Source organism: Misgurnus anguillicaudatus, chromosome 16 (assembly GCF_027580225.2).
Source record: "Misgurnus anguillicaudatus chromosome 16, ASM2758022v2, whole genome shotgun sequence".
NCBI lineage: Eukaryota > Metazoa > Chordata > Actinopteri > Cypriniformes > Cobitidae > Misgurnus > Misgurnus anguillicaudatus.
Window position 1 is genome coordinate 7,697,872 of NC_073352.2, and position 25,034 is coordinate 7,722,905.

The window sequence follows — 25,034 nt, forward strand, 5'->3', positions numbered from 1 at the left end:
TCAGACACATGTAAAAGTTACTAAAAATTAGTACTGCACATACTGTATCTTTGTTTATAAAAACTAAAAATGCGTAAGGGAAATAACTTTCGGTTCGTATCACGGTTTTATGGTCACGGTTCTCGGTTCAGTACGGTTCTTGTTGTTATTTTTTTCTTTTAATTTTTAACACTCCAGAAATGTATTATCTTATTAATGTATTAATTATCCATAATTTAGGGTACAGTATTAAAAACTTATATCATGTAATCATGCACAAACTGAATTTGACTTTAAGCACATTATTGGGACCATCCCTGAGGAAAGCCAGGTGAGATTTTGATACACTAAGAGGGAAGACATTGATAATTTCAACATGCTTTTCATTTATTTGGCAAAAAAGAGAATGTGTATTGCCATCTACATGAACTTATGTGCCTTTTTAGCACACAAAGATAACTTGCATTTATCAAAATGCCAACTTCAGATTTATCCCTGAGAGGCTGCTTAAATACTGCAGAGAGTATATGTGGACAAGAGAGAAACATAACGTTTACACCTGTAATATTTAAATCCGTCTCTTTTGTCCACTTTTGACTACTAATGTCCTGATTACATTGAGGGGCAATTTATGAAATAAGATCGGGCAACTTTCACACGGTAGCAAAATGAAACTACGCGGATCTCAGCCGCTTTCGTTTTATCAATGAAAGGCTAAAAATAGCGCTGAATACGAAAAGACGTAAAACAGTGTTCAGTACCTCAGATTAGATAAATGGTCGGAGAGAAGGCGGTCTCCTGTGGCTGTTCGAACACATTCAACTCATAGACTGCAGTTCTATCTATTGTTTTATTTCCGCTGTCATCATTTGTAACATAAAAAAAAATGGTTCCACACACCAGACTTATACGACGCTGGTGCATCCTCCAACTCCGGGCAGACTTCCTTTTCTCTCCCACTTGCCATTTCTAACATAACCAGTCACCTCTTCTTTCGCGCGAAAGGGAAACACGCTATCTGACGTCACATACAGGGCATGCGGCTACATTGCGCATGTCATGAACCGTTGAACCGTACGACGGATACGCGCTATATATATATAAGGGGTGGAACAATACATGTATTCGTTTCGAACCGAATCGGTACGGGGGTCACGGTTTGGTGCATGAATTTAAACGGAGAATACACGGTATAAAAATAAAAAAAACTTGCGTGCAAAATAATTAATGTAATGCGGAACTACTGTTAGATACGCGGGTTCTTTATGGACAGCTAATCTGTTGCCCCGCTTTAGCTCTGAAGCTCTGATTGGCGCCAATACAGCCGAGCTCCGCCTATGTATGCGCTCTATCAGAGCCCGTCTACATTCTGGCACTCTGCAGTTTTTTGTCACGTCGACGCCGGTCCAGTCAGTGAATGATCAGCCGACAGCTACAGCGAGTATGGCAAGTGGTATTCCACAAGAGCTAGACGTTCCGCCAGCCTCTTTAAGATCGCAAGTTTGGCAAAACTTCAGTTTTCAAGTCAGTTACAATAGTACAGGCGAGAGATTGGTGGAAAAGACGAGGACCTTGCATCGGTGTTGTTCAGCAGTTGTTAGGTATGTGAGTGGAAATACATCTAATCAGGGCTCTCAAGTCTCACGCATTCACCTTGACAAACACGCATTTCAGTCAGTTCAAACGCCACACTTTGTATTTCTCACGCTGAGAAGTAGGAGATAAATTGTCCTGCTATATACAACAGGCATACGCAGGGCAGTTCTGTCGAGTTCAGCTGCTTTCAGTTTTTTAAGCGTGCTCAACTTTACGCAGCGCCATCAGCGTCAGAGTACCGCGAGAAATCTTGCGGAGGAGGCTGATTTCAAATCGCTCTCGCGTTACTCTGACGTCATCCACTTGTCGTTTCTTGCAGCCCCTCGTGAAGTCGTACACACCTATTAATTCATCCTACAAGCCTATTTTTTTTTCTTTAGTACATTAATATGAAATAAGGCCAAAATGTAATTTAAAAATGTATTTAGGTAACACTTGTAATACATTTGAACCTATATTTGTATGAAAGATGAGTACAAGACTACTTAAAGAGGTATACATTTTTGAAATATGAGATAGTATGTTAAATGCATTTCAGTTCATATTCATGACATCTGAAAATAACACTGATAAGGACACCTATGTTTTTAAGATTAGCCTAAGTAGGGGAGAGCGGGGTATGTTGTCACACTTTTCACACTGTCTAACATTTACTGAGCACCATACATCAAAATGGTATAAATCTCATACCAAATGAAAGAAGGAAGTCTTGGGCACATATGTTGTATTCATAACATCTTTATATCTTATCTCATTACAGAGTTGTAGACTGTTGAATAGTGACTGTGCACTTGTGACAATTTGCCCCATCGGAGGGTAAGTTGTCACACTAGGGCGGGTAAGTTGTCACACTAGATTATCTAAAAATAAGAACACAACTACTTAATTGTGAATATTGATTTTAATTTTTAAACTCAAACCAAACTGGAAATATAAACATCCGTGCCTGGAGAATCTGGAAAAACAATTATTTCAATCCAAATAATGCACATTTCAATTAAGTGGCAATGTATCGTCCATCATTTTAACTCTTTTAATCTCACACAGTAAAATCTGACCCCTTATATATATTTTGTGACACAACCGATAGGGCTGATTGTTACAGCAAGACCACTTTACTTTGAACTTTGGTTCAAATGTTCTATGGCTTTCACATAAAACCAGATAACTGAATGGAACGCTGCAGATAACTTGCTTAACTTAACATGTTTAACCTCTGAACAAAACAGATGCCCTGTATGACTAATAGGACTCATCTCCAGAATCACAATTCTGACACACATAAATTGCCTGGCCTGAGGTGCAAGCATCATGGGCCCAATTGTTGCATTTTACACATTTTACCCAGGTCTCCTTTGGACGACTCTTTGAAAATGGCTCTACACAGACGAGGCAGAAGCACTCTTCATCATCTGATGATGACTCTTGCATGATTTTTCTTCTTTTAGCTGCCTTGTTTTTCATAGGTCCAGATTTCTGCTTCCCTTTCTTTTGAAACAGCTTTTTGCTAGATTGAGGCTTATTCTTTTCTATATCATGTTTTCTGAGCATGTTCGATGTGTTTGTTTGTACAGGGGCAAGTTGTCAGATGTGACGACTTGCCCCAAAGTCATTGAGACAACTTGCCCCATACTTACTTGTGTGCTAATGTTGTCTAAATCTCAAGTTTAGCTCATCATATCACTTTAGCTAAAGTATCAAAAGACACTTTACGGTCTCCTCTATTTTGTGCAAAATAATCATTTTAAACATTCACACCTAACAAAGTTGTATTGCATAAAATGTAAAGTGATTTTTTTTTACTTTTTAAGCAGAAAAATAAGAAAATTGTGCTAACCTCAGATTACAGTGATCTTGACCACATGTGAACAGGAAGTTGACTATAGAAGAAGTCACATAAAGTGGCTATTTGATTTTTGAGATAGAGCCTCTAGTGTTGGAGTTATTAACAGTGTGACAACTTACCCGTGTGACAACTTACCCCGCTCTCCCCTACTAAAAAAAAATGCCTTCCTCATTTTTGTTTTGCTTTTCCCTCCATTGTACCGAAAGTGAATCGAACCGTGGCGCCTGAACCGAGGTACGAACCGAACCTGGACTTCTGTGTACCGTTCCACCCTTAATATATATATATATATATATATATATATATATATATATATATATATATATATATATAAATAATATAAAATAAACTTATGTATGTTTATTAAAAAGTGGAAATGCTTAATGGAAATAATTAAATAACTAAATGGTTGAATGTAATGAGACATTTTAAATGTAAACTTAAGTTTTGCTGTCTAATACAGAATAAAGAGATGCGATTTTAAGTAATTTTTTATAGATTTATATTTCTGTATAATACAATTAATAATAAATATTATAATTTTCTGGATTGGTTATAATTCCTTATCAATAATAAATTACTAATAATAATAATAATAATAATAATAAAGAACCTTTAATGGTTCTAAATAGAACCATCTAACTTTTAACCATATGGGGTCCTTTTTAATGAACTCATAAAAGTGGTTCTATATTGAACCATTTGGGGGTTCCATATATGAAGCGAGTGATAGAACCATTTCTGGTTCGAAATAAAACCATTTCTTTAAAGAGTGTATAACACTTAGATTCATCTATATGCATTAACTATGTACTGAATTGTTCACCTGTGCCCGCGCAATTTATTGTCAGTACACATTTACGGGGCGCTTGGGAAGCTCACCGACCTGTGCACTATAATATTACCTATATGCATCCCTGGTGCGCTTGAGGGCTCACCTGGGTTCACACTATTGTGGTATCTGTATAATCCTACGCTATATGAACCGTTCTGCCGCATATTATAGTCAGATCGGCCATTCGTGAGCTTCGCAGAACACTCACTGAGTATGCCGGTTACTAACAGTGGCTATTTAGATGGATCGTTGAAGCCCAGTTAGAAGTTAGAGCCCACTCTGCACGAGGTTGGCTTCATCATGGGCTTGGTCTACAGGGGTATCTATTCTTCATGTCTGCAACGCGGCCGGCTGGTCTTCGCCGCCTACGTTTGTCAGATTTTACAGCTTAGACGTCCCTGCCCTACGAGCGCAGGTTCTCTCGGCTTAATCATGCACGCTCATGCGTTTATGTGTAACGTTACACCGCGGTGCGCTCAGCGAGCTCACCAACGTGACTCTGAACTTACTTAAATCTCGCACACCCGCGCAAGGCTATTTTCGTAAACGGAAACTGAAACTAAGACTAAAACTATCAGCTAAAAAACATTTTTGTTAACTGAAATAAAATTAAAAATTCATAATAAATTAAAAACTAAAACTAAACTAAACGAGCAACAGCTATTGAAAAACTAACTGAAATAAAATAATAATTATCAAAAATAAGTATTTGTTTTCGTAATTAATAAGCTCTCATCCCGTGGCAGAAAATCTGAACAGGCTCTATAATAGACACCTTAATCGCCTACGTCACTGTGACGTCACCACTCTAGCTGGAGGCAAAACATAAGAACTCATAGCAGGTGCACTAAAGGTTGGGGTTTTGACTTTAAAATGTCATCTTCTTGTGTTTTTGGCTGCCAAAATATAAGTAACAGCACTTTTGGTTCAAAACTAAAGTTTTACCGGATCCCGGCAGACATTCCTTCACAGAAATAAAAAGGACAATTGTGGTTGAATGGACGGAGACAATCGCAAATAATGCTTGTGTTTGCAGTGCACACTTCATATCAGGTAAAATAATCTATGCATATGTACTGGTGTGTTGGTCTTATCTAGTACAAATCAGAAAGTTTCTGTTTTATAGGTGATGATAAGTCAACCGTCAGTGCACTAGCTAGCTTAAATGTTAAACAAACATACATCGATAGATGTGTATGCCATCCTTTGAATGATCTCTTAAAATAATCCCCATTGCTAATCATAGTTAGCCCAGCGATAGGTTACATTGGACAATAAGCCTTGACAAAATTCCCCAAACCAGCCGAAAATACTTCATATGTAGGAAATATCCAAAACTTGATTAAATGGTTTCCAATGAGAACAAGATACAAGAACTAACTGTTACAGAGTTAATTTACAAAAATAGCTGTTACGCAGAGTCAGTAACTTTACATATTCTGACAGTTCTGAACCTTCTTCTGCATCTATGTTTAATAAATCTCTCCTAAAACATCCTAGCTTACACTTGTCAGCATTGCTATAACTGAAACTATAACTGAAACTAAATAAAATAAAAACTAAATAGAAATGTGTTTGCAAAATAAAAACTAAACTAAAACTAAAAAAAAAAACATTCGTGAAACTAACTAAAACTAAACTTAAATTTAAAGCAAAATTGAAAACGATACTAAAATAAAAACTAATTTAAAAAAGAAAAACTATAATAACCTGGCACCCGCCGTACGCTCGGTGATCTCGCCGTCTTGTGCTATGTTATGTGCTTCCTGGTGCATTTAAACCCCACCGTATGCGCGTTAACATTTTATATGGTGCATATGCTGCGTTCCAGAGCCCATCCAAACCAGTGGGACGTGGGACTTATCCTTCTTGAAGTGTCCTAGCTCCTACTTCAAAGCGTTCCAGACATTTGAAGTGGAACGACCGACCGGTCTTCTTAAGGCTCGTACAGACTACATAACTTTTAAACGTCGGTTCGAACTGTGCAGTTCACATTACAGTAAAACATTAAGTTAAACATCTTTACAAAGTTTTTTGGAGCCATTATATAAAAGCGCTGCATGTCGCTAAGTAACTTGGTATATTTTTACCGTATTTTCATGATAACAGATAATAACGACATAATTTCACGCCATAATATAAAAAAACAAGTCTAATATAAAAAAATGTCTAAAACAACCATACAAGCAGAGAAGTACAATTTATAGTCTATTCCTTGAAGATTTCCTCTCACGGCGACGCGATCTACGGGCGCCGCCATTGTCCTCCGACTTATTTTTCTGAAGTCGGGGTAGGTCGAACTCCCCCGAGTTCGCCGGTAGGAGGTTCCACTTCGACAGGCATTCCAGTGCACTTTTCCTAGTTGGAGGTAGGATAAGTCCTACATCCCACTGGTTTGGATGGGCTCTGGAACGCAGCATTACACTTAAAGCTGTGAATATGCCGGGTATAGGGCCACATGCAGTGTCTCTCCGGTAAGGCACTTCAGTCCGTTGTGTTTCCACGGCGTGATGGGATTATGTTTCCCCATAGCGTCAGCATCTGACGCAATGCGAAGTGAACCATATTGAAAGGGAACGCTTAGGTTACTCACGTAACCACGGTTCCCTGAAATAATGGGAACGAGCATTGCGTAGCTGGCCGTGCTACAAACGCCTACGCAGCGAGCTTCATTCGGTGAGTTCATGGCGCTCTTTTCCGGACTATTATAGGGCATAGTTCCGCCCCTTTCGCGGGCTCGAACGCCATAGGTCTGTAATTTTTACAGACGTTGGGCCCGTTTCAGAAAGGTGGTTAAGTGCAAACTCTGAGTTTGTTAAACCTGAAATGAGGGAAACTCTGAGTTTTCCGTTTCAAAATGAGAGGTAGGTTAAACCTGAGACAGCGGGGTAAGTCAAGCCTGTTTCAGAAGGAGAGTTAACTTATACTCAGAGTCTGTTTCTGGAGTAACTTACTCTGTGAACCAAACCTGGTCGGGAGCAGGTTTTATCCTGTAAACTTGGAGTTTCTTGTGGTCTCCTCCCCATTTTTAAAGGAGTAGCTGTGTTTAATCTTGTTAGTTGCTTTAGTACATTCATACATTGCAAATATTTTTATTACATATACTGTAAAATATTTTTTAGCTGTCTTTAAGTTATAATCAAATTGCCAGTGCAAACCACTTACTATTTTATATTTTTTATATATTACACTACACTTTCAACTAAAAAATTAAAAAAGTAAATTGAAATGACTAATGTAAAACTAATATGATATACTTAAGTGCATAGACCGTCTAAGCAACTAAAATGTCATGTACTTTTATAGAGGATCCTGTAGATGATGATGTTGCATTCATTTGTAGAAAGTTACATTTATGTCACAAGAGGATTTTGAGACCCCAGGTTTTTTTTGTCATATCCAGTTGCATTAATGTGAGTGGTATTATACTTCTTTGCAGTCATTTTAGATATATACATATTCTTATATGACTAATATCAGTCTTTGTGGCAGTGCTCTTACATCTGAACAGTTGCTTTTACATTTCTTATGTACCTGCTCATCATTATCGCTAGTCTAGCTCAGAGGTCCCCAACCACCGGGTCGCGACCCAGTACCGGGTCGTGGACAAGTTACCACCGGGTCGCAGGAACGTCCTGAAAAAATTGTATAATAGCTACGTAATAGCTTAATTGGGTATTTTGTACTTTAAGAGCCAACTTGAAATAACATAAATCATTTCCACTTTTGTACAGAGCCGCACTTTTTCTTTTTCGTGGTCTCTCTTTATTTCTACCAGCGCAGCGGCAATCACATTGCTGTCAGAGTTTGAGCATACAGTACTTCTAAAACACAATCCATCAAAGTATTGCAGAGGTATGAATTAATTAATCATTTGCAAATGTATGTCGCAAATCATGTAAATACGCGGAGACGTTCAACTGTGTGACATCGCAAAAGTAATTATTTTATTCTTCTGTAAAACAACTTCAGAATTATCCAGCGATCGTGGCACCATGATCAAAATAAACTCTTTTACTGCAGTAATAATATTTTAACGGCTACACTTTTAACATAGGTTTAAAATGGAAACTGTGTCAATCATCATTATGGTAAACGGGAGTCTCCGTGCCTCTGGTCCCAGCCGCAATTCTTCTGGCATTTCTCCTCCTTCACTGCATTTTTCTTCCGTTCTGTTACTTGAACTTGGGGCTCGAGCCCGACCAAGATTCAAGCTCAGTGAGTAACCTAAGCATTTCCAAAATATTTTCAAAATAAAGAAAAACAAGACAAATCTGTACAGTTTGTTTCTGAACAAAATGATTGGAACACAATTGTCTGTGATTCTAGGGGCACTAGGTGAAATTTTGCCTAGGGCAGCAAATTGGCCAGGGCTGGCCCTGAATAAAATCCATCTACTCATATAAACATGCACAGTTAAACACAGACAGCAGAATAAATAACTGCATGATATCTGCACGACTCACTGCAACAATAATATATTTCAATGTTTGATTTCAGTGACATTTTGTGTACTATTTTTTTTTTAAATAAATAGTTGTTGTTTTGATGTTTCAAAACTTGTATCCTGAATCAAAATCACTTGAGAAGCACTGTATTAGGCATATGGGAAAGTAAGTGTGATGGTAACACACATGATATACAACTATAGCAAATTGTTTAAAATATAATAAAAAGGGATTGAGAACCAAACACAAACACATGCAACCCCCCATAACCCCCCCCCCCCCACACACACACACACACACACACACACACACACAGACTTACCTTAAAAACATTGTCCAGGTTCTCCTTTATAATCTGTGATTCAGTTTGATCTCTTTTTTTACTGTAGTTAAAACATCACAATTTCTTGTAAATATATATGCATGTACTTTATGTAATGACTGACAGTAAATAGAAAGAGATGAAGTGTAGTTTACAGTATAAAAAATATACAACACCTCAGATCAGCAGAAGAGTCTCCCAAACTGAATGCTATTGGACGTTCCATTGACTCATCACTCTTCATGGATACACAGCTGGGTTCAGCCGATTCTTTCTGACACAAACTAAACACAACAACAAACATTAAAACACTGATTTAAAGTTTAAAGCATTCAAGCATGAATGAGAATCTGCTTCTATGTGACTCCTGCAATGTTAACTAAATAACTCCTAACAACTCCACGGAGCACAACGTTGTTGTCCCTGATTTCATTTTTTATTAAAAATAAACTTAAATCCCTTAAGCTAAATTGTTTGCTTCAAACTCCTGGCTTTTGAAAAAAAAAACAAGAATAATCTTGTAGGTCTTACTGTCATACATAACTGTAATTCACTCATGAATTTCCAAAAGATCAGGTTGGATATTATATGTTTTTTTACAACTGTATGCGGCTAATTCATATACATTTGAATGAAGTGAATTGTACCAAAACGCATAATTATTAGGAAAAAAACAGCAATGATACCCCACCCCTAACCCTGCACCTAAACCCAACACCACAGGGACAAAAACTATTTGATCAAATCCATGTAAATTAACTACTTTATAAAACAGGTTGCAACTTTAACACAGTAGTGTTGTAATATCTCACCTGAGCTCAGCAGAAGAGTTTTCTTCATGTTGAGGATTCATTGTTTGTCTTCTCATCAGAGACACATTGCTGTGTTCAGGTAAAACTGGTTGACTAAAATAAAAGTACCATGACATTAAATTATTGTTTCTTAACAATAAATGCTCAAAGTATTAAAACACATGAAGTTTTTTTCACCTCTTGTTTTTTTTGTGTCTGTGTGTTCTTCAGAGAGATTCATTGTGAAGTTCCTGATATCATCTAAAAGCAGATGCAGATATTGAAGCACACAGTGAGTTTTGTATCATCTCAGAAATCTCTCTCTTTCTCAACAGTTAATACACAGTAATGACCTGCACAAATAAACAGAAAACTTTATCACATTATTAAATCCACAGAATCAAATCATTCACAGATAGCAGCAGTAATTCAGACAAACACTGTGTTAAATAAAAGTGAAAGTAAAATCAGTCTGTGTTTTATCTCCTGATGTACTTTAAACTCCTTCAGACTTGAAACTCATTACAGCTGTATTCAATTTGAATTTGGTCTCAATTGTATACTTGTAATTGTGAATGTATTGTCTTCTCTATATGTCTTATTCAGTTTTATTAGGAAGAGAAGCAGAATAGAGAGAGTTTGAGGGAGGTAAGATAAACAAACTAGTCAGGGCCGGGTTTTCCAAAAGCATCGTAACTTAAGTAGCACTTGAAAATCATCGTAAATCTACGAGTGCTCTGGAGTAATCGTTAATTCATAAGTGCATCGTAAGACAACAAAGTTACAAGGTCACCTGCAGGACAGACAGCAAATTGCACTCCTGCAATGACTATAATGTTATGTTTTAAATGTATATTTATTTATTGTTTATTTGTTTAAATTACTTTAATATAATATATTTAAAATTCAAATGAGAAATCAAATTTAAATGACTAAATATAAATTAATAAAGAAGGAAAACGTATTTGTTACAATTTTGGTAAAAGTTGGTACTAGCAAATTGATAAATGGTTCCTACTAATTGCTGCTATTATTCATCTACATGTAAAAAATGTTTTAAAGGGAAATGGCATCTGATTAAAGAAACCAAATAAATATTTACGGTACAATGCAATAATCCATAATAATAGATAAACATAGATAATAAACGACAAATAATAATAATAATAATAAAAATAATAATCTAAAATATAGCTGCAAGCAGCAATTGCGGGGCCAAGCACCTTCAGCACAATGAGCACCCAAAGCACAGAAAGCAAACTACAACGCAGCAATCACCCCAGGCGCAATGAGCACTTCAGGTCATGTCAAAGCTCCTAACCACTTTTTGCACGGATATGTCCAATAGTTCAAAAAATATAACAATTCATGTGAAATTTCAAAATGGCGGACAGGCAGTTTGGTCAAACCCGGCATAATACACATCGACAGATGCGGCATGATGTAAGCAATCCATAGACATCAAGATCATAATTTTCTGACAAACAGTTCAGAAGTTATTGGCAAAAATAGCCTATTTTCATATCTCATGACCCATAGGTGGCGCTGTCACCAAATTTGATATGGACCCCCAGTTCATGGTCAACATGAAGTGTACCAAATTTCATTTCAATTGATCAAAGAATGACAGAGGTACAGCTTCAGAACCATTATTGCATCAACCTCGTTAAGTTCACGCATTTATTACTTTTGCATAAAGATAAATATCAAAATTCTGTTCAGTCATTTCTATGCAGCTCACTACAAAGATCATCTTTGACAAACTTTATAACAATTGAACCAAATTTGAATGAGGAGTGGCGAAAAAACAAACAACTGTACATTTCAAAATGGCCACTACTGTAATGGGAGGAGTCTTACTGTAAGGTATTAAAATCAATTAATGTGAGAAGGGCAATCACGTTTACTAAGTAGAATTTTCATAGTTCAAATGTATCATTAGTTATAACAGTTCGAACATTGAATTTTTGATCTGCTGGTGGCGCTATATAGTTACTGCTAGAGACCCCATTATTGGTCACATGACTATTTAGGACCACCACTACAATTGTGCCAAATTTCATCATTCTACTACTTATGGTTCATATGGCTGCCATAGACTCCCATTGGACAAGAGTAAGAATAAATATAGCTGCAAGCAGCAATTGTGGGGTCAAGCACCTTCAGCGCAATGAGTACCCAAAGCACAGCAAAAACCACACGACGCAGCAAATGCGCAAAGCGCAGAAAGCACGCAATACAGAGCCCGAACCCGAAGCAAAGCAAATGCAGAGCAGAACCACTGCAGTGCGGAGCAACAACAGAAAAGATGGCAAAAATATAACACGTGTGGAAAACCAGACAGGTCGAGAAGAACGTGTTAAAGGGAACACAAAAGGAAATCTCAATAAGTGAAAGTAAGAGCTGGGATTCGAACCCATGGCCTCAGGTTCCCAAAGCACGGCACTAACCGCATGCGCCACTGAGTAAACGATTAAACCACTGAATTGGTGTGTCCAAGCTATAGAATACAGCTTTACAGCTATAAACATTGATATCCTCAGAATCTCATGGCATGTGATTAACCAGATGCGCAAATCAGTTAACACAGCTCAAGGGGCAGCAAAAATACAGCTTAGGTGCTTCAAGGATTGACATGTGCCAATCAACACAGATGCAGAACTGACAGTGCAGAGCAGAACTATCAGAAATACAATGTATATGAGAATCAAAAAGCTCAAATGAGATTGAAGACAAAAAACATCATTCTGTATAGTAATGCTATACAATGTAATATACAGTCACATTAATTTACTATGACAAATAGACAACGTCACAGGCACGGTCAACTTTGGAGTGGTATTTCTAAGAAAGAGAACAGAATATCAAAAATCTGTTCGGTCATTTCTGTGCGGATTGCTCCAAACATTATACGAGCAGTACCTGGCAAAAAAATAAACAACATTTGTAAAAGGAGTAGCGAAAAAATCATGTACCATATGCTTTACAATAACACATGAACAGAATGTTGGAAAATGACAAACGAGGTATCGTTGCAATCGGCATAAACCAGTGAATACAATTTCACAAAGAAAATATAGCTGCAAGCAGCAACACGGGGTCAAGCACCTTCGGCGCAATGCAAACACAGCACAGCAAGCACACAAAGCACAGCAAGCTCACAATGCACAGCAAGCACACAAAGCACAGCAAGCTCACAAAGCACACAAAGCGCAGCAAGCACACAAAGCACAGCAAGTACTCAAAGCACAGCAAGCACATAAACATCAAGCACCCAAAGGACAGCAAGAAACATACAACGTATCAATCACCCAGGGTGCATTGAGCACCCAAGGTGCATCAAGAACACAGGGCGCTGCAAAGAACCCAAAGCGTAGCAATCACAGAGCAGAACCACCGCAGTGCCAAGAAGCAACCGAAAACATGGCAAAAACTGAACATATGTGAACTACAGACAGGTCGAGAAGAATAGGTGAGAAAGAACAAAATGTAATAGAAGCGATGAACACTTGCCTCAGGCGGGATTCAAACCCAAGAACTCAGGTTCTCATTGCGTGTGCCTTACCCGCCACGCCACTCAGTTGACACAGTTCAAGGAACAGCAGAAAAGAAATTACAGAGATGCAAGGATTGACATATGCCAATTATCAAAGATGTAGAAATGACAGTGCAGAGCAGAAATAACAGAAATACAATGTATACTGTATGAGAATCAAAAAGCTCAAGTGAGATTGAAGACAAGAAAAACATTCTGTAGAGCAACGCTATCAAATGTAATATACAGTAATTAACTATGACAAATAGACAACATCACAGGCACGATCAACTTTACAGAGGTATTTCTCAAAAAAATGCCTAGGTGCCAGAAAAATCTGTTCAGTCATTTCTGTGAGGATTGCTCCAAAGAACCTACGAGCAGAAGCTGGCATAAAATAAACAAAATTTGTAAAAGGAGTAGCGAAAAGATAATTTACCATATGCCTTACAATAACACATTAATAGAATGTTGGAAAATGACAAATGAGGTATCGTTGCAATCGGCATAAACCAGTGAATTTAATTTCAGAATTTAAAACCAGTAAAATTAATATCAGACAAAGTATTCAGAAGTTATAGGCAGTTCTATAAGAACTGTTATTGTTTATAACCCTTAGGTGGCGCCATACTCTGACTTCCCAGGTACCTTCAGGACATCATGCCGAAGCTCCCTACCTATTTTTTCACCGATATTGCCAATACTTCAAAAGTTATAGCAATTTATGACTCATTTCAAAATGGCAGACAAGTGGTCCGGTCAATCCCAGCATAATACACATCCACAGATGCGGCATGAGCCAAGGAATCCGTAGACACCACAATCATAGTTTTCTGACAAACAATTCAGTAGTTATGGGCAAAAATAGCCTTTTTTCATATCTCATGACCCATAGGTGGCGCTGTCACCAGATTCGGCATGGTCCCCCAGTTTATGCTTGACATGACGTGTACCAAATTTCATTTCAATTGATAAAATAATGACCGAGATACAGCTTCAAAACCATTTTTGCGTCAACCTCGTTAAGTTTGTGCATTTATTACTTTTAAACAAAGATAAATATCAAAATTCTGTTCGGTCATTTCTATGCAACTCACTCCAAAGATCATCTGTGCCAAATTTCATAACAATTGCACCAAATTTGAAGGAGGAGTAGCGAAAAAACAAAATACTGTACATTTCAAAATGGCTGCTACTGTAATGGGTGGAGTCTTACTGTAAGGTATTAAAAACAATAAGCATGATGAGAGCTAACAAGTGTGCTAAGTAGAATTTTCATAGATAAAAACAGATCTGCAGTTATAACCATTTGAACATTGAATTTTTGCACTGCTGGTGGCGCTATAGAGTTACTGCTAGAGACCCCATTTTTGGCCACCTGACTATTTATGACCACCACTACAACTGTGCCAAATTTCATCATTTTCCTACATACGGTTCATAGGGCTGCCGTAGACACCAATGGCTAAGAAGAAGAAAAAAGTACAATTCCAATAGGTGTCTCAGCACCTTCGGTGCTTGACCCCTAATAAATATAGCTGCAAGCAGCAATTGCGGGGCCAAGCACCTTCAGCGCAATGAGCACCCAAAGCACAGCAAACACCACACGACGCAGCAAATACGCAAAGCGCAGAAAGCGCGCAATACAGAGCCCGAACCCAAAGCAAAGCAAATGCAGAGCAGAACCACTGCAGTGCGGAGCAACAACAGTAAAGATGGCAAAAAATATAACACGTGTGGAAAACCAGACAGGTCGAGAAGAACGTGTTAAAGGGAACACAAAGGGAAATCTCAATAAGTGAAAGTAAGAGCTGGGATTCGAACCCATGACCTCAGGTTCCCAAAGCACAGCAGTTACCGCATGCGCCACTGAGTAAACGAATAAACCACTGAGTTGGTGTGTCCAAGCTATAGAATAGAGATTTAGAGCTGTAAACATTGATATCCAGCAATTACCAAACGTGCAGAAATGACAACAGAGAGCACAAATAACTGAAACACAATGTATTGTATAAAAATCACAAAACTTAAGTGAGAAAAAAGTTAAGACAAAATATCACTGCACATGGGATTCGAACCCATGAACTCAGAATCTCATGGCATGTGGTTAACCAGATGCGCAACTCAGTTAACACAGCTCAAAGGGCAGCAAAAACAGCTTAGGTGCTGCAAGGATTGACATATGCCAATCAACACAGATGCAGAACTGACAGTGCAGAGCAGAACTAACAGAAATACAATGTATATGAGAATCAAAAAGCTCAAGTGAGATTGAAGACAATAAGATCATTCTGTATAGTAATGCTATACAATGTAATATACAGTCACATTAATTTACTATGACAAATAGACAACGTCACAGGCACGGTCAACTTTGGAGTGGTATTTCTAAGAAAGAGAACAGAATATCAAAAATCTGTTCAGTCATTTCTGTGCGGATTGCTCCAAACATTATACGGCAGTACCTGGCATAAAATAAACAAAATTTGTAAAAAGAGTAGCGAAAAAATCATCTACCATATGCTTTACAATAACACATGAACAGAATGTTGGAAAATGACAAACGAGGTATCGTTGCAATCGGCATAAACCAGTGAATACAATTTCACAAAGAAATTAATGTCAGACAAAGTATTCAGAAGTTATAAGCAGTTCCATAAGAACTGTTATAGTTTATAACCCCTAGGTGGCGCTGTACTCTGACTTCCCAGGTACCTTCAGGACATCATGTCGAAACTCCTTACTAATTTTTGCGCTGATATGTCCAACAGTTTAAAAAATATAACAAATTATGTGAATTTTCAAAATGGCGGACAGGCGGTTCGGTCAAACCCGGCATAATGCACATCGACAGATGCGGCATGAGGTAAGCAATCCATAGACTTTAAGATCATAATTTTGTGACAAACAGCTCAGAAGTTATTGGCAAAAATAGCCTATTTTCAAATATCATGACCCATAGATGGCGCTGTCACCAAATTTGGCATGGACCCCCATTTCATGGTCGACATGAAGCGTACCAAATTTCATCTCGATTAATCAAAGAATGACCGAGATACAGCTTCAGAACCAATTTTGCGTCAATCTCGTTAAGTTCACGCATTAATTACTTTTGAATAAAGAAAAATATCAAAATTCTGTTCAGTCATTTCTATGCGGCTCACTCCAAAGATCACATGTGCCAAATCTCATAAGAATTGAACCAAATTTGAAAGAGTAGCAAAAAAACGAAGTAATGTACATTTCAAAATGGCCGCTACTGTAATGGGTGGAGTCTTACTGTAAAGTATCAAATTCAATAAGCGGGAGGAGAGCAATCACGTGTACTAAGTAGAATTCTCATAGATCTAATGGATCACGAGTTATAACCATTTGAACACTGACTTTTTGAGATGATGGTGGCGCTATAGAGTTACTGCTAGAGACCCCATTTTTGGCCAAATGACTATTTATGACCACCACTACAACTGTGCCAAATTTCATCATTTTCCTACATACGGTTCATAGGGCTGCCATAGACTCCCATTGGGGAAGAAGAAGAAGAAAGTACAATTCCAATAGGTGCCATAGCACCATAGGTGCTTGGCCCCTAAATATAGCTGCAAGCAGCAACTCGGGGCCAAGCACCTTCAGCGCAATAAGGAGCACCCAAAGCAAGCACAACAAGCACACAAAGCACAGCCGGCACACAAAGTACAGCAGGCACACAAAGCACAGCAAGCTCACAAAGCACAGCAAGCTCACAAAGCACAGTAAGCACACAAAGCACAGCAAGCACACAGAGCACAGCAAGCTCACAAAGCACAGCAAGCTCACAAAGCACAGTAAGCTCACAAAACACAACAAGCACACAAAGCACATCAAACACACAAAGTACAGCAAGCTCAAAAAGCACAACAAGCTCACAAACCACAGCAAGCTCACCAAGCACAGCAAGCACACCAAGCATAGCAAGCACACCAAGCACATCAAGCTGACAAAGCACAGCAAGCTCAAAATGCACAGCAAGCTCAGAAAGCACAGCAAGCACACAAAGCACAGCAAGCTCACAAAGCACAGCAAGCACACAAAGCACATTAAGCTCACAAAGCACAGCATGCTCACCAAGCACAGTAAGCTCACAAAGCACAGCAAGCACACAAAGCACACAAAGCACAGCAAGCACACAAAGCACAGCAAGCACAGCAAGCTCACAAAGCACAGAAAGCACACAAAGCACAGCAAGCTCACAAACCACAGCAAGCTCACAAAGCACAGCAAGCACACAAAGCACAGCAAGCACAGAAAGCACAGAAAGCACAGCAAGCTCACAAAGCACAGAAAGCACACAAAGCACAGCAAGCTCACAAAGCACAGCAAGCACAAAAAGACAGCAAACTCACAAAGCACAACAAGGACACAAAGACAGCAAACTCACAAAGCACAGCAAGCCCATAAAGCACAGCAAGCACCATAAAGCGCATCAAACACGCAAGGCTCAGGAATTATAGAGCAGAACCACCATAATGCAGAGCAACAACAGCAAACATGGAAAAATATAACACATGTGAACTACAGACAGGTTGAGAAGAATTGATGAGAAAGAACAAAACATTAATAGAAAAACCTAATATATTACTCAGGTGGGATTCGAACCCAAGAACTCAGAATCTCAATGCATGTGCTTTCCTGGATGCGCCACTCAGTTGACACAGTTCATGGGGCAGCAGAAAAAGATTAGATATCTGCAAGGATTGACATATGTCAATCACCAAAGATGCAGAATTGACACAGCAGAAGTAGAAATAACAAATACAATGTACATGAGTTCAAGTGAAATTGAAGACAAGCAGATCATTATGTATAGTAATGCTATACAATGTAATATACAGTCATATTAATTTACTATGGCAAATAGACAACATCACAGGCACGGTCAACTTTGGAGTGGTATTTCTAAGAAAGAGAACAGAATATCAAAAATCTGTTCAGTAATTTCTGTGCGGATTGCTCCAAACATTATACGAGCAGAACCTGGCAAAAAATAAACAAAATTTGTAAAAGGAGTAGCGGAAAAATCATCTACAAAATGCTTTACAATAATACATGAACAGAATGTTGGAAAATGACAAATGAGGTATCGTTGCAACCGGCATAAACCAGTGAATACAATTTCAGAAAGAAATTGATATCAGACAAAGCATTCCAAAGTTATAAAAGGTTCCATAAGAACTGTTATAGTTTATTACCCCTAGGTGGCGCTGTACTCTGACTTCCCAGGTACCTTCAGGACATCATGTCAAAGCTCCTTACCACTTTTTGCGCGGATATGTCCAATAGTTAAAAAAATATAACAAATTATGTAAAATTTCTAAATGGCGGACAGGCGGTTTGGTCAAACCCGCCATAATACACATCGACAGATGCGGCATGATGTAAGCAATCCATAGACACCAAGATCATAATTTTCTGACAAACATTTCAGAAGTTATGGGCAAAAATAGCCTTTTTTCATATCTCATGACCCATAGGTGGCGCTGTCACCAAATTTGATATGGACCCCCAGTTCATGGTCAACATGCAGGGTACCAAATTTCATTTCAATTGATCAAAGAATGAAAGAGGTACAGCTTCAGAACCATTATTGCATCAACCTCGTTAAGTTCACGCATTTATTACTTTTGCATAAAGATAAATATCAAAATTCTGTTCAGTCATTTCTATGCAGCTCACTCCGAAGATCATCTGTGACAAACTTCATAACAATTGAACCAAATTTGCATGAGTAGCAGCGAAAAAACAAACAACTGTACATTTCAAAATGGCCGCTACTGTAATGGGAGGAGTCTTACTGTAAGGTATTAAAAGCAATTAATATGAGAAGGGCAATCACGTGTACTAAGTAGAATTTTCATAGTTCAAATGTATCACCAGTTATAAGAGTTCGAACATTGAATTTTTGAGCTGATGGTGGTGCTATAGACCCAGCCAACATTGACATGTGGGCCCCACGTGGGTCCCATCTGGGCAGCATGGGTTACATGTGGGCATGGGCTTCACATGGGCAATATATGTGGGTCCCATGTGGGTTTCCTATGTGGGCCCCATATGGGTTTGGCCATGTGGGATAATAATGTGGGCCCCTCATGGCACCTATGTGGGCAAAACATTTTTATGCTTGAAATACATCTTTATACATTTACAATCTTAAAATAATAACTTTTGGTTGATTGTCACTTTTAAACAAATAGCTAATAATATAACAGATATGATTTGATCAGTATAAAACATTTTAAATAAAAATGCATTATTTTTTACATTTAATTAACATTGATATGTGGGCCCCACATGGGTCCCATATGGGCAACATGGGTTTCATGTGGCCATGGGCTTAACATGGGCAATATATATGGGTCCCATGTGGGTTTCCCTATGTGGGCCCCATATAGGTTTGCCCATGTGGGATAATAATGTGGGGCCCTCATGGCACCTATGTGGGCAAAACATTTTATGCTTAAAATACATTTTATATACATTTAATCTCTTAAAATTATAACTTTTGGTTTATAGTCACTTTTATACAAAAAACAAATAATACCACAGATAGGATATGATCAGTATAAAACATTTTAAATAAAAATGCATTATTGTTAACATTTATTTGTGATATTTGTAATGTTAACCTGCCAATTATTAATTTTAATTTGCACAGCTGAGCATGAGTGAAAATAAGAAATTTCAGAAAGTTCATCAGTTTGATAAGTGTGTTAATTAAAGAAATGTTTCAAACATTCTGAAAGGAGTCTGATTAGTGGAGTCAGGTGTTTCATATAAGGAGACCTCATTATGACCTGCTCACTGCTACAACACATTACGCTTGACAAAGTAGTCCTGCTTCAAATGTTTTTAATTGTGATTTTTTATCACATAATATAATATCATATTTTAAATAATCTTTGCTAAAATAGGCAGACTTTTAAAATTACAACTATAAAGATGATAAACATTTAAACTACAAGAATTTCCGCTCAGGCGCAAGGATACGGTTTCTATCGGAGCAGCAGGAGTCTCTCACAACTGTTACACTTGTAATTTATCCTGAGTTGTGTTTTTAGAAAATGTAAAACTACGGTACAAGTTCACGGACTGCACAGGGATGAATCAAAGCAAACGTGCAAGGACATTTCATGAGTTTGGCTGTGGATGCTTTGGAAGTTCTTCATAAAACGTTTGAGCAAAGATTAATTGATGATCAGAAGACCATCTCCAGAAGAGTGAGCAATGTTTGTGTTGTTTTTGAGTTCGAAGTATTTTAAGAGTTTGACTTCTTTCAATGCTTATTTAAAGTGTTATTTTAAATTGTTAGTCATTACCTGCCTTAGCAGTTTTGAAATGTTCATGATTATTTTAGCATTGTATTGTTATAAATTGACAATAAAGTATTTTGATATATTGAACCTTTACAGTTTTTTAATTTGATTTCTCATATTGCACCTCCTTCATGTTTTGTGATGTTACAAATGAATGAACTGTTGAATATTTATGCTGAAATCTGATATTTACCGAACTGAAATGATTTGCTTTTATCGGTTTTCAATTTAAAACAAATATATTATTTAAATAAATTACAATTAAGCATTAAAAGTATAATTATTTCATAATAAGGGACCAGTCCAGTACCCATTAAAAGTCCATTCTGGGCCCTGATATGAAACATGGGCTTCATTACGTAGGTGCAATATGGGCCCTACTGTGTGTTGCCCACGTGGGCCCCACTCAGTTTCTATATCAAATTCATGTGGGCAACCCAGGTGGGGCCACAGTGGAACCCATGGACAAACCCATGTACAGCCCACATTGGAAGCCCATATGGGGCCCATTTAGGGCCCACATGGGCCCCATGTGTGTTGCCCACCTGGGCCCCACATAAGCCCCACTCAGTTTCTATATCAAATTCATGTGGGCAACCCACGTGGGGCCATAGTGGAACCCATGGACAAACCCATATAGGGCCCACATAGGAAGCCCATATGGGGCTCACATGGGCCCCACCTTGCAATGTTGGCTGGGGAGTTACTGCTAGAGACCCCATTTTTGGTCACATGACTATTTAGGACCACCACTACAACTGTGCCAAATTTCATCATTCTACTACTTATGGTTCATAGGGCTGCCATAGACTCCCATTGGACAAGAGTAAGAATAATAATAATAATACTAACAATTGCAATAGGTGTCTCAGCACCTTCGGTGCTTGACCCCTAATAATAATAATACTAACAATTGCAATAGGTGTCTCAGCACCTTCGGTGCTTGACCCCTAATAATACTGACAATAACAATAGGTGTCTCAGCACCTTCGGTGCTTGACCCCTAACTATAATATAAAATGCAGAAGGCATTTCGGAGTGGGACGAGTACTAACTAAATTCGGAAAATTATGCAAAAATTATTAAAAGGTCATTGAACAATAATGAAAAAAATTATAAAAAATATTAGTGCACATCAGCTGAAGATCATTAACCTAAACAAGCTTCTGCTACAAATTCGAGTCTTGACAAACGTATAGCAACTCATAAAGGCCAATTCGCACTGGCCAGACAACTACCAACTCCAACAGACACCAACAGATACCAACAGACACCAACAGACACCCACATAATAAAGTCTCATTTACTTTGATCCACAAACTGCCAACAGGGGTTTCACACTGGTCAGACAGACTCCAACAGACGCGACCAGTGCAAATTGGCCTTAAGTAGCACTTAAGCCGCCTTTCCACTGCACACAACAAACGACGGCCGATAAGCCGGAAGTCATTCATATCCTATGGAGAGTCGCAAAGGGGCTGCGTGAGGTGCCGACCATCTGCAGAGGCGTAAATGTCAGATCTGTTTTGAGCGTTGGTCGGTTAAAAAATTTGAACTTGTACGACTAAACCGCATGCGATATGCCGACCGGAAGTGATGTATTTCATTAAATTCCAATTTCCAATCATAAACTGTGTGTGAGGTGAAAATTATTAATCCTTTTTGTTTGTTTAACTTAATTAGTAACACTTGAATCCTTAAAAAAACTTTTGATTACTGATAAGTTTGCTTTAAGCTGCCTTTCCACTCCACACGACATACGGAAACGACAGTCGGAGTTCGCCCCCTAGTGGCAGTCGTAATGAAGTTTGTTTAATCGTATATAGGTGCGTTCACATGGCAAAATATAGAGAGTGACAACAACCATATTTACAGGTGTGAGTGTGGAAGTGTCCTGTTCACACAGCAAATTAAAGACACAAATAGCCCTGCTGAAAAAAACTCCAGCTAGTAAACACCAGCTAAACCAGCACCCAACCAGCATCAGCACCAGCATTAGCACCAGCTAAACCAGCATTAGCATCAACATCCCATGCTGGTCATACCAGCAAGACACAGCATATGTTGTGTTTTGGTTCTGGTATGCTGGTGACCACCAGCTAAACCAGCATCAAACCAGCATAGACCAGCACAATTCCCATGCTGGTCCATGCTGGTTTAAATGTGGATTTTTCAGCAGGGAGAACACTGCCTGTATGAACGAGCAACCGACCTCAAATCCGTATGCTAGTTGTAAGCGGCGCCTGTAACCATAGTGATGGTAGTAAATATAAAAAATAAAGTATTATATTTATGCAATAGGCAAAACTTCATTTATGTAATTAACAAAAACAGCTGGCTTGTGTAACGCTTTCCATTGTGCAGAAAAAATAAGCAAGGGTGGTTCTATATTTTAATTTCCAAAATGAATGAACATAAAATCAGTGTCAGCAACTGCACGTTTTACCAAAGTAGATATATCCAATACAAAAGTAATCATAATGACTTGTGAAGCAAATTGGTCAATTTTTGCAAGAAATTGAACTTTATTTACAGCATTTTTAACGCAGCCAAATAGGAAGTGCACTTACGCTCCCACTCTGTAGGTGGCGCAGAGAGTATGGTTTACCAATCTTGTTATCTTATGCTGCATTTACGCCAACCGCGGTAGCGGTGTGAAACGCGAGTGATTTCAATAATAAGTCAATGTGAAGGCGCATCAGGAGGTCGTTTGCCTCTGACGCGCGTCAAATGCTTGCTTTTTCCGCGCGTCTACTCCGCTCTACACGCGCAAATGCATTCAAAGTGTTCAAGCGGCAAACTAGGCACGGTAGACACGATTTTGACGCCCAAAACGCGGTTGGTGTAAACTCAGCATTAGTGCCACCTAGAGAGCGGGAGCGTAAAAAGCGCACTTTGTTGCCAAGGTTCTGTATGTTGTAAATAAAGTTCAATATCCTGCAAAAACCGACCGATTTGCTTCACAAGCAGCCAAAATGTCACCAGGAGTCATGGGGATTACTTTTGTATTTTATATATTTGCTTTTTGAGCTCTCAAAGGGACGGATCTTTTGCCTTGCATTATATGAATAACAGATGTTTTTTTTTTTTTGCTAAATATCTTCTTTATTGGTGCACTGAAAGTAAAGGGTGAGTAAATAAACAGCTAATTTTTATATCCCTTTTATTATACAGTTAAAATTATATTAATCGTCCACTTATGGAGCAATTCTGCTGCGTAGTAGCAGTTTTCATGCACTGTAACTTTATCTTATCACAGAGAGCAACGAATGACGTGACAGACAACTGGTTGTCCAGTGCGATTCCGTTCACACGGCACAGTTTCTCTGTAAATACGGTTGTGAAACCCGAAAAGTTATCGGTGTGAGGTCGGTTATAGAACGTGGTTGTCAAACCTGTAAATAACCGAACTGCATGTGAACGGAACCGTCTTAAGGATTCAAATACGGGTTTGACAACCGTACTATGGTGAACGCAGCCTATGGGAGAGAAGCTCATTCCAGCGCAAGAGGCTTCATTATACAATGTTTACCATGGTGGAATAAATTAATTAATGCAAATCAATGAAATAATAAAAAGCTATGCATATATGACAAAGAGTGCCAATATTTTTTGGAGAGAACATATGAAGACAATATTAAAATAATAACAAACAAATTAAATTAATAATGTATTACTTATCAGTAATCAAACTTTTTTTTAAGGATTCAAGTGTTTCTAATAAAGTTAAACAAAAAGGATTCATCATTTTCACCTCACTCACAGTTTATGATTGGAATACATTGAAATACATTACTTCCGGTCGCCAGTCGCACAAGTTCAAATTTTTTTTACGGATCCAACGCTCAAAACGGATCCGATATTTACACATCCGCAGATGGCCGGCACGTCAAGATACCTTTCCACTGCACATGACCGAGGAGCAACCTTCCAATCTCTCTGATGAAGCCAATACGGAAGTGCCTAAAACTGCAATTCATCGACTGACTCCCATGTTAAAAATGCCCAACTTTACACTAGAAAATAATATGTTTACAGCCTGGTACAAAACATGTTTTTTGTCTATATAGCTAATTTTGCCCTTCATGACAACTGTGAGGGGGTGAATTTTTTGTAACTCATCCGTTTAAATTATATTAAGCCTTAAACTTCTGCATAATTAAGGGCTTAGCCGCTTGAGTGAGGGTTGAACAGCCACTGCTGTCCCTAAAATCGAGCTAGGCGGGCGTGGTTTCAGCAAACAACCACCACAGTTTCACCCATGTCCTGCCTCTTTACCCATTTCCGGTTTTCCGCGAGTGATTCGCGGTGACAGGCAATGCCTACTTTAAGC

General features: G+C 38.4%; 1 protein-coding gene and 1 long non-coding RNA gene across 5 annotated transcripts in view; one reads left to right on the forward strand and one right to left on the reverse strand.

The window, feature by feature from the left end:
- The window catches only part of LOC141350026 (uncharacterized), a 413,142-nt gene that overhangs the window by 302,885 nt on the left and 85,223 nt on the right, over positions 1–25,034 (forward strand). The gene's annotated exons all lie outside the window — the stretch shown is intronic.
- LOC129422195 (NLR family CARD domain-containing protein 3-like) overlaps positions 1–25,034 on the reverse strand; it is a 113,332-nt gene that overhangs the window by 83,801 nt on the left and 4,497 nt on the right. For 3 of the 4 annotated variants that reach the window (XM_073854086.1, XM_073854087.1, XM_073854084.1), the window contains exons 1-4: positions 10,016–10,164; positions 9,839–9,931; positions 9,203–9,310; positions 9,027–9,087 (exon numbers count right to left, since the gene is read on the reverse strand). In XM_073854086.1, the coding sequence (XP_073710187.1) occupies positions 9,027–9,087; positions 9,203–9,310; positions 9,839–9,894 (225 nt within the window). In that variant the 5' untranslated portion in view covers positions 9,895–9,931; positions 10,016–10,164. Of the gene's footprint in view, positions 1–9,026; positions 9,088–9,202; positions 9,311–9,838; positions 9,932–10,015; positions 10,165–25,034 lie in introns of those variants that run through there. The other variant, XM_073854085.1, reaches the window with a different exon arrangement.